Below are 18,466 nucleotides of genomic sequence, written 5' to 3' on the forward strand. Positions count from 1 at the left end.
TAATGTGTAAAATTTATAAATGCCTCTATGATCACACGAGGTCTGTACATTTAAACTGTAGTAGTGCTTTTAGTTCAAATATTACTCCTTGCGTAATCAAAATATATTGCCTCGGTGTCAGGGATTGCGTCCAGTTGGTATATCATATCCGACCAATCTCTTTATATACCCGATGTCTGGCAGGTGTAAATCTAGCCATTTGTCCCTGTTGATTGTTTATCCGGATAAAGAGAACAGAATTCAAATACCTTGACGGATTTTATCCAAAACCTAACCAATTTATATTGTTTTAATACAATTGCTTAGCAAAAAAGATATTCCTTAAAATACATTTGGTTACTGAAGATTTAATGTCTTGGCAGTTCTCAAACCGTTTATTTGTTTCATATGTGTTTTCGAAAATTAATGTTGGGCTTTCGTCAGGACCATGGTGTTGTGCCTGCAATTTTACAGTTGTATCCCTTTTTACCAGTTATTAACATGTATAGTATATACAGGGTATTTTTGTTGATAGCTCTAGCGATTCACAACACCATGGCAACTTGGGATGCAACTTTTTTCTGTGCATACCTACTTTAAATGTGTCTGAATTTAACTTGGCAAATGTGATTTACTTTGTCACATAGTACAAAAGTAGATTGCTAAGGATTATATTTATTCGTGTTTATTTTTTTATCAAGTTCAATATCGTGTCTACGTCAATGAATGCACACATGGGCATCATATGTCAACGTCAACGTCAAACTAGACTAGCGGAATGCAGGAAGTTATTGTCTATTGCTGGTGTCACTAAATAATTATATCTTGGGTTCGCGCATACAGCCCGTCAATTGGTGTGTTTTTTTCATATTGAATGACGGGCGAGCGTACACTGACTAGGGACAGTAGTGATTCTGACAAAGAAGAGAACAGGTCATTTTGTTGTTGATGTCGGATGCCTCAGAAATGTTATTAGTTACTACAAATAAGACATACTGTGTGGACTTAAAATGTTATGATCATAACTTAATAAAGAATTAAGAACTATTCTACGAGTTATTGTGTTTGCATTATTTTTCGACACATGTATGTTTTGATGACCGTTAACTATAGATCGAACCAGAAGTAAACCAACTATTACAAGATCACCGGCCACGACAAAGGATATTACATGCCAGTTGTTCAGTTCAGTGATGGCAATTATTTATTATATAATTGTGTGGGGATGTTTTAATCATTTATACAGTTAAGAAGGGAAGTAAAAGACGTCATGACAACAAATTTGTAATATTCTTTTTGAAGAATTAGTTTTATGAGAATATATAATTATGTGCGGACAATTCTTTCAGTATACAAATATATAAAATTGTACATTGTTGGTATTTTTGTTAATTTCAAAAGTACGTGGAAATAAGAACATTCCAGAATTTTATAGATTTTCATACATTATAATAATAACGAAAGTATGAACGTAAAAGGGAATATTTAAACTAGTTTAATTTATTATCATATTAAAGAAAACAAGGGAAGTTTATTATTATTAATATAAAGAAAGAAGAATAAGTACATAAGAATATTTGAAATTAGTGAAGATAGTTTTACAAATGAAATAATACAGAAAATAGGAAATTACAATTAAGTAATAATTTGCGAATAATTTGAAATTATAACTATAAAATAACGTTGAAATGTAGACGTGGATAGGACAGTAATTACTAGCGTATATATGGGACAGACAAAAACAGTAATGTATATATGTTTGTATGTTGCGTATTTGTATAAGATGTCGGTACATTTGTATATTTATTGAAGGTCTTCTAGCGCAGTTTAAATATAACGGCATTACGTTTCTGTTATAAATGTACCTTATAGTAATGGATGCACGAGTCTGTGAGTAATCGCCTCCCGTTTGTTAAGCTTAACAGAAAGAGACCTCTCATTCGCTTGTACGCATGGTGGAAGAATGCTATTGCATTAGATTTATAAGAATAGTGTGTTAAGAGAACAAGACCTTCACTTGTGATATGCCGATAGGATGGCATACACGTTATGATATGATTTAATTAATGTATAAAAAATGTCATCTGTCCCTTTATAGTAATAGTACCTGGTTATAATAAGTTTAGTCAATACACATAAATTAGTGCGAAAAAATACCTTATAGTCGAAATAGCAAATATAAGATGCCTAAGGCTGTACACATTAAGTCTAGGAACGTAAAACACAATTGTAAGCCGATCGAAAAATTAACCTCTCAGGTTGCATAGAGCAGACCCATGATAGTTTTATTCATAAATACACATACATTAATGACCTGTCAGACGTCAAACTGTCATATACTTGTTTGAAGTATATTTTGAAGTATTGACTGATATTTTTTAGATGTTACGGATATTTTTATATGGGGTCCTAGTAGGTTGTCATGACGTTATTTAAAATAACTGATATTTGTAAGTGTTTGCCAACACTATGAATAACTGGTCTTTAAACGACTCTTCGATGCGGTGTTTAAACACATTTCAATCATGGATCGACGTTTCAGTACCAGAATTTCCACAACGAATTGAAGACCATACTACGTTTTGCTCTTAAAGTATAATGCATAACCTTTATTGTTGAATATCAAATACACGTCTGAGAATGAAAAACTTACAATCCACACTATGTTTAGGATTCGTTCGAAGCTCTTAAACAAAAATTACCGTTAAATAACCGTAGGAATAGTTGTAGCGGAATTCCAGATATAAAAATGGTATGTTCGTCACATAAATTACGTTTCACGAAGTACCTCATATAATTGGATGAAAATAAAAGTACGGAAAAGTGGTTTATTGTAGTGCAGGAAAAAAGTAGGGTGATATGCAATATGAACAATAACGTACGACTGAGCTAGGTCGGACGTCTGGAATAAGAGCTTTATAATGGCAGACAGACGAAAGGCTTTCAGGCCGTTATATCGGTAGCGGACCGGTTGTATATGTTTTGCCCAGCTCTGTCGTATTTTAGTGTCTTATTATCGATTATTGTTAAACATGTTTCATGCGTCGTCGCTAAATTGAGAATTAACACAAACAGTATTTCATAATTGCATGAATCGTATGAATCTTTTTTTTAAACAAAGTGCTCTAATTTATCATGCTTGATAGTGCTAGTTAAATCAAGTCTCTTAAAATCAAACGAACTTTCCGACATGAAGTGTAATTATGAAACTAAGTTAAAACGCTTACATGTTAATATGACATAATTGTTGAGCGCTGTTAAAAAAAAAACTTAACTAAATGCGGAAACCAACTATTTAAACGACATTTACAATACCTCTATACGTTAATGAATTATGTAAATGTTTGTTATTTGTTTTATCATTTTTAATATAAAATGCTTGGTGTAATGTTTAAAAGCGCACAGATCCATTCGAACCTTCTCGCTTAAAGCAACTGAGCAGGCATCCCGCAAAAGTTAACGCCTTTTACGGACATAGGCGCAACGTCTAAAGTCCGTTTAACGCTCACTACAATCCGAAAATCCCGATTTCTCTGTATCGATTCATATATATTTTTTGTTACGCATGAAGTTTTCAAGTTTTATTAACAAAAACATCCAGAAGGCCAAAAGCCCATATTTTCAAAATAAGCGTAGTGTTTACAATTAGTATTGGTTAGACACAGTAATAATACGTTTCCACAATACAAACATATATTATTTAATATATTATAAATATAAACTCTTTTGAATTGCGTTAATAAATAAAAACAGCTGATACAGATTATAATCTGTTATTGTAGAACAGGAACTTAAATACATTGTATGATCTTTGAAAACTATTTGCAAACAGAACACCATATTTTACAGTTGTAACCGCATTGTGGTGGTACACAAATTTGCATAGTTAAGTACAAGCACAAAGAAGATTTTAACTGGTGTTAAAAACATTGTTTGTGCAAATATTAGAATATAAACACTTATTTTTCTAGATTAATCGGAAGCTATCCAGTATCTAAGCCCGATGATTAATCAAGTCCAGTTGATTATTTGTCCATCACCATTTTAGTGTTTGTCATGGGCATTTAAACTCGTTGAACACCACCTGTGACGAAGGTACTTTTATAAGTAGAATAACGTTTAAATATACGGACAGCAACCACTTGCCAAAAACATAACAACACATTGAAACTGATGTTTTAAACTGCTTAACGACATATGGAAGAGCTTTAACCGGTTCCATGGTTACCGATAAGAAGCATGTAGTAAGATGCAAACATCAACACCAGTACAATATTATATCATTTATTAAAGAGAAAAAGAAATAAGAAACAAACTAGCGGAAACAGTAATTCATAGAAAAGATCTTGCATATTTTTAAACACGAACTATAATTAGAAGTATTACACAAAACAGAACTATACGAAACATATGAAACATGATAATTTACAAAACGCAACTATACACATTAAAAGATACCAAAGCGACATTTGAATTTATATGCTGGAAAAGGCATTTTGGTTGCTTCTGCTGATTTATAAAGTATTGGTTACTTTGTGGATCGTGTATGCAATAAATAGGTTTAACACTCGAAATGCGTTGTCAGTTATAAGAAATGCGTTGTCAGTTATAAAATACAACAACCTTTGGTATCAATTCAAATATCGAACCGTATGAACTATATTTTAATATTGTAAGTGTATTATATAATATTATATAAACTCTGTTAGTATTTCAATATAAATTAAATTAAATTATTGTGTTCATATTATTCAAAGACAAAAAAGTAAACGAATACAAAACAAATATTAAACACAGACATAAAAATATACAACACCTATAACAATTATGAAACCCCCTTTCACATTCAAAACAATTGATAACATACCAGCGATCAGTAGTAAAACGTATTAACAATAATGGTGTCAGATTCTACATATGGTAAACGAACAGAACTGTGCTTATATACACTTTACATATGATTCTGTGGAATCGAAATTCACATGAAGTTTATAAATGCTTATTTATAAGTGTTTTTCTCCTGGCCTTATTTTCGTACTGGTTATCACCACCCTGCAGTACCTGGATTCTCGTCCGGAACCATTCTCGGAATCTGAAACAACATGCAACTTAAGGTACTCGACATGAAACAATGTTCTAGCATTCTTTGTAAAATACTTCCACAGAATATAGATAGTTAACCAAATTATAATCACTTAAAAAACAAATATATGAGCCACGCTCTGAGAAAAGGGGGTTAAATGCATGTGCGTAAAGTGTCGTCCCAGATTAATATGGACAGTCCGCACTGGCTAATCAGCGACGACACTGTCCGCCTAAGCTTTATTTGTGCTAATAAGAGACTTTCTTTAAACGAAAAATATCATCAAGCGGAAAGTGTCGTCCCGGAGTCGCCTGTGCGGACTGACAGGCTAATCCGAGACGACGCTTTACGCACATGCATTAAACCCCTTTTTCACAGAGCACGGCCTATATGTCGTCAATTTTTTTCAACTTAAACCTTAACGGCATCCTGCCTGAATGACAGAGCCATGGATCGCCATGTTCTATACCTTGAGGCCCCTGGTGCATCTGAAAATTTAAAATAAGTCGAAGTATATATACTGATAATATCTAAATAAACAGTTTGTTTGATAAAGTGCTTGAACCGCAAAACAAACCTAATAATTCATTTGTTCATACAAACATCGTATACTTATAAAGCACTATTTTTTGAAAAATAATGTTTCACATTTATGCTGAGACAATAGACCGAACAATATATTTTCAATGTCTCACAATTACCAATAAAATGCACGGCCATTAGTCAATTTGAAATATCCTGAAGTGTTTTACGATATCCAGTATACAAGGCCTATTTTATTTAACATATTTTCACATTCAAAAGTTGTAAATATTCAATTGTAAAAATAAGTAGGTAAAAACGTGTACCACTACACAAAATAAGGAACAAACACACTTACTTCCATGGCAAACTTCTTTGATTGGCGATCTCAAAAATACCTGCACACCTTGTCCATCAAATCTAAATGTTGAGCAAATAGTTATTTTGCGTTTCGCATCATAATGAACTTTATCATTTCTACAGCAGTTATTAAACAGTTGATTAGTGCTTTCTACTTAACGTTTTATTTAACCGGTAAACGATTGTATTTTGAAAGCAGCGTAAATAACAACAATCGATTAGTTTTGTTTGTTCAAACGTTCACACTATTTAAAGCTTTGCTCACTTTAACAAAATCGCAGATCGTTTTGTGGTAGGGATGGCAACAAATATTTAAACTTTCGAATATTGAAATAATTCTATTTACTTTTGCGGAACGAAAACAATGTTTAAATTTTGTTATTATGAATAAGCGTAATAAGAACAGAAAATGCATATTTAGTGTCTAATAACCGACACTCCATGCTGCGTTTTGATATCAAGTACTCATAAAACGTGTCGAACTCGAACTTTACTATTACACTATTGTTGTTTTGACAGGATGCTGATTAAAACCTAATTATTAACACGTACATACTGCTAAATTCGATCGTGTTCATTACACATGCTTGTCGGCGCCTATCTTTAATCATGTTCAAAGCGCTAAGCTTCGAAAAATATACTCATACTCTTGCGTACCTTTTATACCTTTGTCTAGTGATACAAAGTCGTTTTGACTGAACTTACATTTTTTGCCAACCCACTTGGATAATGTGCGGAGCGACGGTCATATACGAAATCAGTCGATTTAAGATTACAGTTCATTACACTTAAAATGTCATGACACATATGTACTGTTACACACTATACCGATTTAGGTTATCCAGCCTTGTGTTATGCTTTTTGGCGTTCCTCGTTTTTCTTTTGATCACAATACATATCACTGTACAAATGCCTACGGCCAGAATCAGACCTCCAGCCACAGAAACACCTATGATCAGTTGTACATTGTCTGAAATATAATCATTAATACATTTAAAGTATGATGCATTGCTCGTCATAGCAACACAAACGAAAAGCTTGGCATTGTCTTGCAGTCACCTTACAACCAATATGGTTTGTCAAAGAAACACTAACGATCAGCTTGACGTTGTCTAAAATATAAGCTTTAACACAGTAGTGGTATCACACATTGCTCGTCACAGAAGCAGCAATTATCCACTTTATATTGTCGAACAAACAGAAAAACTCAGTATTATAGTACAGCAAACATCAACATCGATACTGTCTGTAAGATAGACAACAACATCAGTACAGTATGATATACTCCTCGTCACAAAAACAACAACGATCAGCTTGACATTGTCTGAAGCCTTATCAGTAACATAATTATAATATAATATATTGTTTGTCCCAGAAACACCAACGACAAGCTTGGAATTGTCTGACAGATTGCGAACAACATAGTTATAATATGATGTATTGTTAGTCAGAGAAACCGCAGTGATCAGCTTGACTTTGTCCGAAAGATAAAATTCCAAACATAGTTATAGTATAATATACTGCTCGTGACCGAAAAACAAAGGTCAGCGAAACATTGTATGAAAGACAGAATAAATAAGTTTTTTAGGATAATACACTATCTTCCCCAGTTACACAAACGATCAGCTTGATTGTCCGAAAGACTACAAATTACGGTAATAATGGCATTATATATTATACCCTTCATGTTTACTAATAAAACAAACATTTATAACTTGACGTTATACCGAAATAGATAATTGCTATTAAAAGTTTGAGAACGAATTATTTACAACCACATTCAGATGCTTATTAGGAACTTAATGTAGTTACTATTCTACATACTCTCTTGTAATGACTGGATGGCTTCCATTGTGCACTAATGTACACATCTGTTAACACTAATTTAAATACAATCAGTTCTTAAGTTGACATTGTTACAAGGCAAATGCTATAAATGTCTCATACTTAACATGCAATTGTTAGGTAAAATAATAAAACACATTATATTAAATCCGCGTTATGAAAATACTTAAATAAATCAAGCTTTAATAACGTAGCAATATGGTTATCAGTATTTTTCAATTAAAATTCTCTTCAGAAATATCATACATTAATTTTGTTTCGTTACACCCAGAATCTATTGTCTTTGTTAATGTTTTTCACTGATACAATTGTAATACCTAATGCCAGTGTTCTTATTTTTATATTATTTATTGCAAAATATTGGATGATATAATAGATTGGAATAACACTTTAAGTTATACATACCTGTAGGCACAGGGTTCACTACGCACAAGGGCACACCACTTCTGACGTTACACAGCGTCCCGTATTCACATGGACCTCCTCTAATTTCCACGAACAAACCACATAGCGTGGAGTTAGCAAGTTGTTCTGCTCAGGGGAAATAAATTCATTGTGATCATTAGTCCAGTCGCCACTGGTCAAGTAGCCGGGATCAGTTTTTGAAATAAGATTATGATGACTGTAGAAAAGCTTGCTTAGTGTATAAGTACTGACAAACAATGTGTAACACGTTATAGCCATATACTGTGTCATTCAGCTTGCCTCTTAAAATGAATGACAGCTTGCCTCTTAAAACGAATGAAATATTTGAAACAAAATATCATTGACGATCTTGACCGATTTATTAGGCAGCAGCTGATGTTGGTGAACCCGAATATATACCCACCTGAGATTGCTTCTACAGGTTTTCCGTCATACGTGATGTTTGTTCCTTTCCCAAGATCGTCCAGTGCATTGGCAACATTTGTAACCGCATCGGCACTGTTGTTGTAGAAAAGTGTAAAGTCTATTACTAAGCTTCCGTTCCTGCAAAAACGATAACAAGGAGAATACTATATTTAAAAACATAATATGCCAGTATAATTTAATATAAGTAAATCTCAAGCAATGCATTCAACGATATAAAAAGTACACATACATGAAACGATTGCATATAAAACAGCATACCGTAGATCTTTAATGACAATTTGGAAATTTGTAATGAACCGCAACAGGTAGGTCCGTAGCTGCAATTAAATGTGCGTAGTACAAAATGCCCATACATTTAATTTATAATTTATAAACAAACATCGTTTCTCTTAAAACAAATAGACACTTATTAAAATCAAACAGCTATTAACATGTAACCAGCATTGTGTTATTTTAATGATGTCTTCAGTTTTTAAATACAAAACGTTATGGTCCTAAAAGGCTATTACGTTAAGTCAAAAGAACTTACATATATGTTTAACCAGTATGGCTAAATAACACGCTGTTTATATACGCTTGTAAAAAAATCATACGTCGTCATTTTATGCCCTATTATATTAACACGTGTTTTATCTTGGTAACCGAAATCATTATCAAACACTATACTAAAATATAAACGAAATTCCTTTTTAAATATTGCGTATTTCACGATATGTAATCGTAACTTAATAAATGAAAAGCACATGCCGTCAGCACATACCGATACTTTAACTTTTTCGGCAACAACTGCAAAATCCCTGTCTGATGTAAGATTAATACTCCGAGCGTCAATTTTCAGTTTTATCTGCAGGTCTATTTTCTTTTCTGCAACTATCAAATTGTAATACGCGTAATCATCTGAACGGATCCCTCACAAATCATTACATTATTGTTAAGATAAACTCAGTTATATCGGCTAGTTTTGCACACTGTCTTGAACGTTCACATTTCGTACAAATTGCAAAGTCCCTGTTAATGTTGTAATAATATATATTTAAACTTAATAATAATACATAAGAGTTATACCTGTCGTACCATTCGAACAAGTGTTAGTAACATCGCCTTTTACAAAGCCTTTCCTGCAGAAGCAAGCGAAAGAACCATCAGTGTTGATGCATAAGGCGTTTTGATCCTTACATGCATCCTCTTGGCACTCATCTACGTCGATTTGGCAAGTATTCCCCGTCCAGTTTCCAGTGCACTTGCATGTTCCATTGACAGTGTCACATGATTGGGTGTGGGAAAGTGTGTTCTCCTTAACACATGCGCACTTAGTGAAACATTTTCTTCCGTAAGTGTTGTTTGAACACTCTGAAAACATGTCAATTTCAGATAGTCTGGTTTAATCAATATTTATTAAGCTTTTTGTAGAATACATATAAGCAATTTAATACAATAGAAACATACATGCTACTTTGGACAAAATATGCTTAACATTAGGACTGAATTGAAATAATTGAGAAAAAAGCTCAAAGCTTATGCTATGTCTCTCTTCTGTCATTTGGAACTGCTGCTGATGTGTTAACATGTTCCTGCAATGTACACAGTGTCGAAAAAATAAATTATAGTGACGCATATTAGTATATATAAATACACAGTAAAGGAATGAAGGAATTATATAGTATTTATCAATTATAAATATTACGTTTATATACATAAGCAATATTAATGTGTAATAAGACAGAGATTAAAGTGGCAAAGTTTTCGCAACTTTAGAAAATTGCTATAAGAAAGCAACAGTTGCGAGGCGGGGTATCGTAAGCAGGATAAGGTGTTTTCATTTGATGGGGTAGTGTTAAAATATATGACCATCTAGGATGAAAGACATAACAGGTTGGAGTATCAGGTAATTTTCTTCGTATGATTCGTCTCTGACACCAAAGAGAAGAAGTTGCAAAGTTATTGGTTCCAAACTGTACAGATTGTCTTATAGGATTGCTCTTGTTTTCATTATAAATGGAACACATTTAGAAGAGTAGTAGTGCATGGTGATTTTTTGGTTGTCTTTGTTTAGTTTCGCTTTGAAGGTAGAGAGAGAAGGTACAAATCTAAATGGTTCCGGAAGGGGGTTCCATAGGTTTATAGTTGATGGTAAGAAGGATCGTGATCAAAGCTGTGATTTACATGGAATGCTGCGTACACTGTCAGAATTACGAAATGGATATGCTATTCATTCATCCACACTAGAGGGGATCAATGCAGACAATTACGAGGATTATAGGGAATTATACATCTTCAAGAAAAATGTTAGTTTATGTTAAGTTCTCCTATGTTTAATAGTTCAAAACACATTTCACTATATAAATTTTGCACTGATGCTAAACATGCCCTCCCCCCCCCTAAATATCCGTGCTGCTTCTTGCTGAATCTTTTTAAGTTCTAATCCATACTATCTAGTTATATTATCCCATACTTCATCAGCGTATTCATGAATTGGTCTTATAAATGTCGAATATACGGTTAGAAGGCTCTTTGTATCGAGGATGAACTTCTCGTTAGATTGATGCTCTGCCATGCTAAGAGCATGAGTTAGAGAAGTTCAGGCAAATATGCTTATTAGACGAAATCTCATTTATTTTGAAGTCGTTTAGGAACAGAGGGAGTGAATCGGGCGGTCGATTTTTCTGGATATTTGAACTCGGTTTTGGATGAATTTAACATAAATAACCACATTTTGGCCAATGAATAGATTTTTTCAAAATAAGCGTAGAGTTGAGTAGTTGCATCGGCCAGATTGTCGACGGTTGTATTAAGCGCTATGTCGTCTGCAAACAGGCGCACTGTGCAGTGAATATCTCGCACACTGTTATTTCTTTTATACACGAAAAAGGAGAGGCCCTATACGGACCCTTCAGGAACACCAGTATTGATGTAAATTGCAACGAACCGTCTTTTTGTATTACGATAATCTTGTCACAAAGATTACAGATTGCCCGAGATACCACTAAGTCGAAGCATGTGAATAAGTCCTGCGTGCCATACTCTATCATAAACCTTTAAATGTTACAAAATACGACTCTTATGTTAAGGGCTTTACAAAAATAGTGGTATACCGAGACTAATTTGTTGAAAGTTGAAATGGGATTGTAGAGTGAGTAGCCCTTAAATGATTAAAGATGAATTTGTGAAGAACTAGTTAAGGCCATGTACTTACATTTGTGAACGGAGGCCAATTAGTGAGTTTGTTTTTCGCTCGACGGTTATTAAACGGGTGAAATAAATTATATACGTGTTTGTCGTTCAATTCGTCGACAAAACATAACCGGATTATTTTAACTGGCTAAACAGCATCTTAAGACAATCTTGTTGAATGTTCAAGTTTTGTATTGGCTGGAAATGATATCACATTTAGACGTCGGTTAATCTGCTCCGTTTAAAATTGGGTCACCGCTTTAGAACAGCTAATAAATCGGGTTTACAAAGATCTTTTTAATAACCGTGCGTGAAAATGTTGGTTGGGATTCTGCAATTTCTGGATTTGATTATTAACACAAGCACACACAATATGTAAAAACAAAACCAACAAATCATATGTTCAAAACTAACTGACAGAGGTTTTGGGATGTTTGACAAATAAATTAAGCTAAAATCGTTACCTGTACAGCTATCGCCTTTGCTGCTCGTTTTGAAACCCGGGTCACAATCACACTTGTAACTACCAATAGTATTGACGCATGTCGAGTTTGCAGGACATTTGAAGCCATTAGCTGACACACACTCGTCGACATCTGTTTTACATTCGAGGCCAGTCCATCCAGCGGCACACGTACAGCTCCCGTTCACTGTGTCGCACACGGATGTATGATTCATATCACACAAACAGGTACTGGTACAACCTTTGCCGAAACGACCTTGAAGACAAGCTAGAAAAGGAAATATCATTTATCATGCACAATGTCTCATTTAAAATAATAAAAAATAAAAAAATATGTTTAAAATAGCTATAATAGCATATTTTCTTCAAAAGGATATGTAGAGATGTTTTTGTTATTCTTTAAAACACAAAATTAATTGGTCTACACTAATGGCGTCATTAGGTACAAGAATTGTCCTTTCTTATAAATCTGTCGTTGTCGAATCATGTCGAATAGATCACGGTCTGAATTTACCAGCTAATTATTTGACTTAAGCTTATAAGTACAGCACATGTTTTTAAACTGTAATGTTTATATAGTAGAATAAAGTAAACAATGACTTGAACTTAAACTCCTTGGACTACACAATTGTTCATTGAAAACAGATAATTAATTACATAAGTAATTTGTGACGCCTGTATATATTCAGTCGCCGAATATGTTTTCTTCATTCTATTTATTATTTTTGTCTTAAATCTAAGAATTAGTTGGTGAAAACATGATCTTGAGGTGCATGTTGAGTATGTAAAGTTTCAAACGTAGTTGAATTTGTTGTTTTGATTTATGTTCCCTTTTAGGATCGTTTCGCTGACGAACCCTTTTTAAAGAATATGCGTCATATCGGCAAAGGTCTTGCCATCTTATCTGGTTTTACAAATATCGTTGCTTTATAACTTAGCAATAAACGTCACCTCTACAGCTATCACCGTTGCTGCTCGGTTTGAAACCCGGGTCACAATCGCAATCGTAACTACCCCGTGAATTGACACATGTCGAGTTTGCAGGACATTCGAAGTCATTTGCTGACGCACACTCGTTGGCATCTATATTACATTCGGAGCCAATCCATCCTGCGTCACACGTACAGCTCCCGTTCACTGTGTTGCACACGGATGTATGAGTCATATCACACAAACAGGTACTGGTACAACCTTTGCCGAAACGACCTTGAGGACATGCTTAAAAAGAAATACCATTTACTATACAGTGTCTTATTTAAATAAATAAACCTATAATTAACATAATTTTACGAGCACATTGTCATAAACGGATATATTATAGACATTTGGTTATTTGTTAAAACACATAATTTAATGGTCTACAACGCAAATAAAGTACGCGACACGCCCATTCTGTTCAATACCTCGTGGTCGACTGATAGATCAGGGCCCATATGCATCAAATAATCCTTAGACTCAAGTATTAAAGTACAAAACAATTTTTTTTTAAATGCAATGATTTTTATAGTAGAATACATGTTTAACAACTATTTCTAACTTAACAATTCTTTATATGAAAGATTTCAAGTATGACAGTTATAAAACACAATGAATGGTTTTCTTCATTTAGAATATAATCTTTTATCAAACGGCTAAAAATGTGTTGCTATAAATGGGTTAGTGAATATGGGCTTTGGAAGTTATTGATTTTGTTCATTGATGACGTTTAATTATCTTTCCGCTGACAAACTTTTTTTTTAACAAATATCGACAAAAGTTTGGACTATCTTATTGGGTTTTAAGTATTACAAATATATCCTTGCTTTAAACTTTACCATAAATAAAACGGCATTTCCATTCTGTTTAACGTTCTGTGTTATTTTATCGATCATTATTATCTTTTCACCTACCTTTACACAGACCTAAGCTGTTCTTGAGATAGCCAGCGTCACATTCGCATGTAAAACTGCCTGACAGGTTTATACACTTGGAATTAGTGGGACACACGTTTGAAGTGGACGTACATTCGTTGACGTCATCGTAGCAAAGTCCACCATGCCAGCCTTTCAAACACGTACAATTTCCGTTTGTTGGATTGCAAGTCTCAGTATTGGTCACATTGCATTTACATTCTCTGGAACACATCTCACCGTATGTCCAGTTCCTACACTCTGGAAAAGAAATATTGTCACGTTTTATTTAGAAAATCGTTTACAATATAATGCAATATTGTGATGAATGCCTCGGTCACACTGTCACGAATCAGAGCTACGAACGAGCTACGAATACTTTTCGGCACAGTTCGTAGCTATTCTTACTGGACCGTGGCTCTCCGTACTTGATCCGTAATCAGTCGTAGTAGTTTTTGGATGTCCGTAGCATCTCTTGACAAATTTTAAACATGTTCAAAACATTGCTACGAATTAATCGACGCTAGCGTATCCGTAGCAGTCCGTACTAAACCGTACTGATCCGTACTAAATCGTTACGACACCGTAGTCGTACCTTTTCGTAGGCCCATAGATTTTCTACGGATTGATACGAAGAACTACGGAGCGGTACGGTTACGCCACGTATCAGCTACGATTATTCTACGAATATACTAAGGTAAGCCACGGTTCTAGTACGTTGTACTACGGATAGGCAAGAATTTGCACGATCTTGTACGATGTACTACATTTCAGCACGAAACGGTACGGACATATACGGTCCACAACAATAAATTGCTACTGAAAAACATCATTGAAATTAAAGCAACCGTACTTGCATTTGTTAAGTTCACAATCATGAACCGCAAGCAAAATGCTTTTGCGATAAATTTGTTACACTTGGATATTGAAATGGCACAAAATGCAAAGGCCGTAGTCGAGCTGCTTGACGATATGCACAGAGGTTATAATGATTCAATATCGTATAACTAGTATAGCTTTGTGCTAAAAATTACATCTTTTGAAAATATTAGAATTTGAACTTACTAGTAATATATTTTGTTTTATTTGCAGGTAAGTGTCTGTCCCATTTGCCTTCTGAATCTTTCTCTTACTTTTACGCGATTTAATACTTGTTAAATTAATAGCCGACATAATAAAATACAAAATTAATCATACTTTCCTAAGCATGATCTATATTTGAACATCAATAATTACATACTTTACCAGGTCAGAGAAGTAGAAGGAGGTGGTGGATAAGAGACTGGCTTTTAAGACGACCCGCTCTCGGCCAATACGAGACTTTGATGGCCGAACTGATTGCTGAAGATCCGGCGGCTTTTAGAAACTTCACCAGAATCGGCCTGATTTTTCCATGAGCTATTACAGGTCGTTGTTCTCAGAATCACGAAGAACCACACCTGGTTCAAACAGTCCATCAATCCAGATTTGAAGTTGGCAATTACCTCAAGGTTCTTGGCCACCGGGGACAGTTACCGTACATTGATGTATGGGTTTCGTGATGTACACAATACGATATGTAGTATTGTACGGGACGTTTCAGTTCAGAGAAGAAAAAGGAGGTGGTGGATAAGAGACTGGCTTTTAAGACAACCCGCTCTCGGCCAATACGAGACTTTGATGGCCGAACTGATGGCTGAAGATCCGGCGGCTTTTAGAAACTTCAACAGAATCGGGCCTGATATGTTCCATGAGCTATTACAGGTCGTTGGTCCCAGGATCACGAAGAACCACTCCTGGTTCAAACAGTTCATCAATCCAGATTTGAAGTTGGCAATAACTTTAAGGTTCTTGGCCACCGGGTACAGTTATCGAACATTGATGTATGGGTTTCGTGATGCACACAATACGATATGTAGTCTTGTACGAGACGTTTGTGATGCCACAGTTTCAGCATATGCTGGAGATGTTATCCAGACTCCTACTGAGCCTGAGGATTGGAAGGCCATAGCCGATCAGTTCGCGGCTAAATGGCAATTTCCACACGCCATTGGATCTCTAGATGGAAAGCATGTAGCCATACGATGTCCCAAGAACGGTGGCTCATTATACTATAGCTATAAAGGTTACCATTCTGTTGTGCTGATGGCCCTGGTGGACGCCGATTACCAATTCATATGGGTAAATATTGGATCGCAAGTGGGTTGATTGGCATGTCGGAAGCAACACCTCTTCCAGGTGACGACAGTCCAATACATACTATATCATCGCAGATGATGCATTTGCCATGAGGACATGGCTCATGAAGCCATTCTCACGACGAGGCCTTGAGAAGGACGAGCGATTTTTTAACTATCTCCTGTCTGCCGCTTGCATGTTCTCTTTTTTTGGAGGCATTTTGTGTATGACAATACAAAAGGCTGTGAGCGCAATGTTCAATCCTAGTTCGTTCCTATCTGTCCGTACCAGTCCGTCGCAATTCCCACTGCTTCAAAGCGGACCGTTCTTGTTCGTACTGACCCGTACTAGACCGTAGCGGATCCGTGGTTAGATTGTACAGACTCGCGTAGCATCGTACTAACTCGCACCACTCCGTAACGGATTCGTAGTTTAATCGTATCGATTCGTGACGCTCCGTACTAAATCGCATCGATCAGTAGCAGTCCGTAACTTTCCTTGTTCGTTTTTCAATATTTTGATGGTAGATTCGTCGAAATATGTACTCACATCGTTGTGCTCCATACTCAAATCCTAGCGGCCTACGAATTTTGATAATTTCGTAGTCATTCGTAGCCGATTGAATCGTAGCTCATTCGTAGCTCTGATTCGTGACAGTGTGACCGAGGCATAACCGTTGAAAAAAAACGGCATACCATTCGACAATGTATTGTGAAAATATTTTTACAATAACTAGTATCGTATATGAAATAAATAAATAATACCAATTAATTATAATATTTACACAACTACATAATGAATACATTTTGTTTTATATATGCTTTATATTAATGATTTGAGACGCAGACAAATACAAAATTATAGTTACTTGTACACGAGGCATTATCGTTTTCCAGCAAAAAGCCAACTTGACACTCGCATTTGTATCCCCCAATTGTATTTTGACAGTTTTGGTCACATGTTTCCATACCATTTTTACACTCGTCGATGTCTGGAAAAAAAGCTTACAAACATAGATATTTATTGTAATAATTTTATGGAAGCTTTTAGAAAGCAAGGAAACATATTTCAATATTATGTTCGCATCGAAGTTTTTTATACAATATTAAGAATAAACATGAGAAAAAACAGTAACCTAACGCTCAAGAAATAAGCGCATATGGTATACAATAGTTTACATAAAAGTATTATCGAGATGCCGATCATTTGAAACAATAAATGAGAAAAAACTGTTTATATGATGTTTAAGATAACTTTATAACATTTTTTCAGGTATTTTTCTTTCATTAAGCATCTAATACGAATGAGGTATATTCATGTATGTCTTTTAATATACGATAAGTGTTACCTGTACAATTAGTCCCGTTGTATCCATTAGGACAAACACATATAACCTCGCCGTTGAAAACAGAACAATTAGCATTACGAGAGCAGTGAGCAGCTTGATTTAACGTACACTTTTTCTCAGCTAACAAACAGAGAAAAACAATAATTTGAATTTGAAATTCACTTGTTGTATAGCTTGACGAAATCTGTTCACATAACACAAATAGTCTGTGTCTAAATGATATCATGTTCGAACGTCTAGCAAACCACATTTTATCAGTTCCATATTTTGAAAATAACATCACTTAATATCACGCTCACCAATGCAAGACTTTCGGTCGGTAAGATCAAGAATGAATCCCGATTCGCAAGAGCATCTGTAGCTACCAATAGTGTTGACACATTTTTGTTGACATTCGTGATCGCCAAGGCACTCGTTAATATCTAAGATACATATTAGTTCTATTTTAATAGTGTATGCATAAATAATCATATTAATGCAATACCATATATATTACAAAAATATTTTATTTGTGTTATGTGTTGATTTAACACGATTGTGCATGTACTTGTAAAACACATATCCTTTAAAAAAGACGTCTAATATTTATACGTAATGTATACAATATATAATCAGTAGAGATAGAAACTTTTCATTATCTCAAACCACATACCGTTACATTTTCCATTTCTGAAAACAAAACCTGCTCTGCATCTACAAAGATGACTTCCGGGTGTATTAATGCACTCTTGATCACACGTGTTCATGGAAGAAGTCTGGCATTCGTTCACATCTGAAATTATTGTTTTATAGCGTTT

The 18,466-nt window shown here is 34.7% G+C and overlaps 1 protein-coding gene across 1 annotated transcript in view; it reads right to left on the reverse strand.

Moving 5' to 3' along the window:
• Positions 1 to 4,805: 4,805 nt before the first annotated feature.
• LOC127834785 (fibrillin-2-like) overlaps positions 4,806 to 18,466 on the reverse strand; it is a 24,528-nt gene continuing 10,867 nt past the window's right edge. The window contains exons 17-32 of the mRNA XM_052360821.1: positions 18,322 to 18,441; positions 17,969 to 18,091; positions 17,670 to 17,789; positions 17,190 to 17,312; positions 14,165 to 14,425; positions 13,227 to 13,493; positions 12,277 to 12,543; positions 9,707 to 9,991; positions 9,402 to 9,511; positions 8,900 to 8,958; positions 8,619 to 8,758; positions 8,195 to 8,320; positions 6,773 to 6,914; positions 5,943 to 6,004; positions 5,480 to 5,550; positions 4,806 to 5,071 (exon numbers count right to left, since the gene is read on the reverse strand). Of these exons, the coding sequence (XP_052216781.1) occupies positions 5,024 to 5,071; positions 5,480 to 5,550; positions 5,943 to 6,004; positions 6,773 to 6,914; positions 8,195 to 8,320; positions 8,619 to 8,758; positions 8,900 to 8,958; positions 9,402 to 9,511; positions 9,707 to 9,991; positions 12,277 to 12,543; positions 13,227 to 13,493; positions 14,165 to 14,425; positions 17,190 to 17,312; positions 17,670 to 17,789; positions 17,969 to 18,091; positions 18,322 to 18,441 (2,324 nt within the window). The 3' untranslated portion in view covers positions 4,806 to 5,023. The remainder of the gene's footprint in view (positions 5,072 to 5,479; positions 5,551 to 5,942; positions 6,005 to 6,772; positions 6,915 to 8,194; positions 8,321 to 8,618; positions 8,759 to 8,899; positions 8,959 to 9,401; positions 9,512 to 9,706; positions 9,992 to 12,276; positions 12,544 to 13,226; positions 13,494 to 14,164; positions 14,426 to 17,189; positions 17,313 to 17,669; positions 17,790 to 17,968; positions 18,092 to 18,321; positions 18,442 to 18,466) is intronic.

This window comes from Dreissena polymorpha, chromosome 6 (assembly GCF_020536995.1).
Source record: "Dreissena polymorpha isolate Duluth1 chromosome 6, UMN_Dpol_1.0, whole genome shotgun sequence".
NCBI lineage: Eukaryota > Metazoa > Mollusca > Bivalvia > Myida > Dreissenidae > Dreissena > Dreissena polymorpha.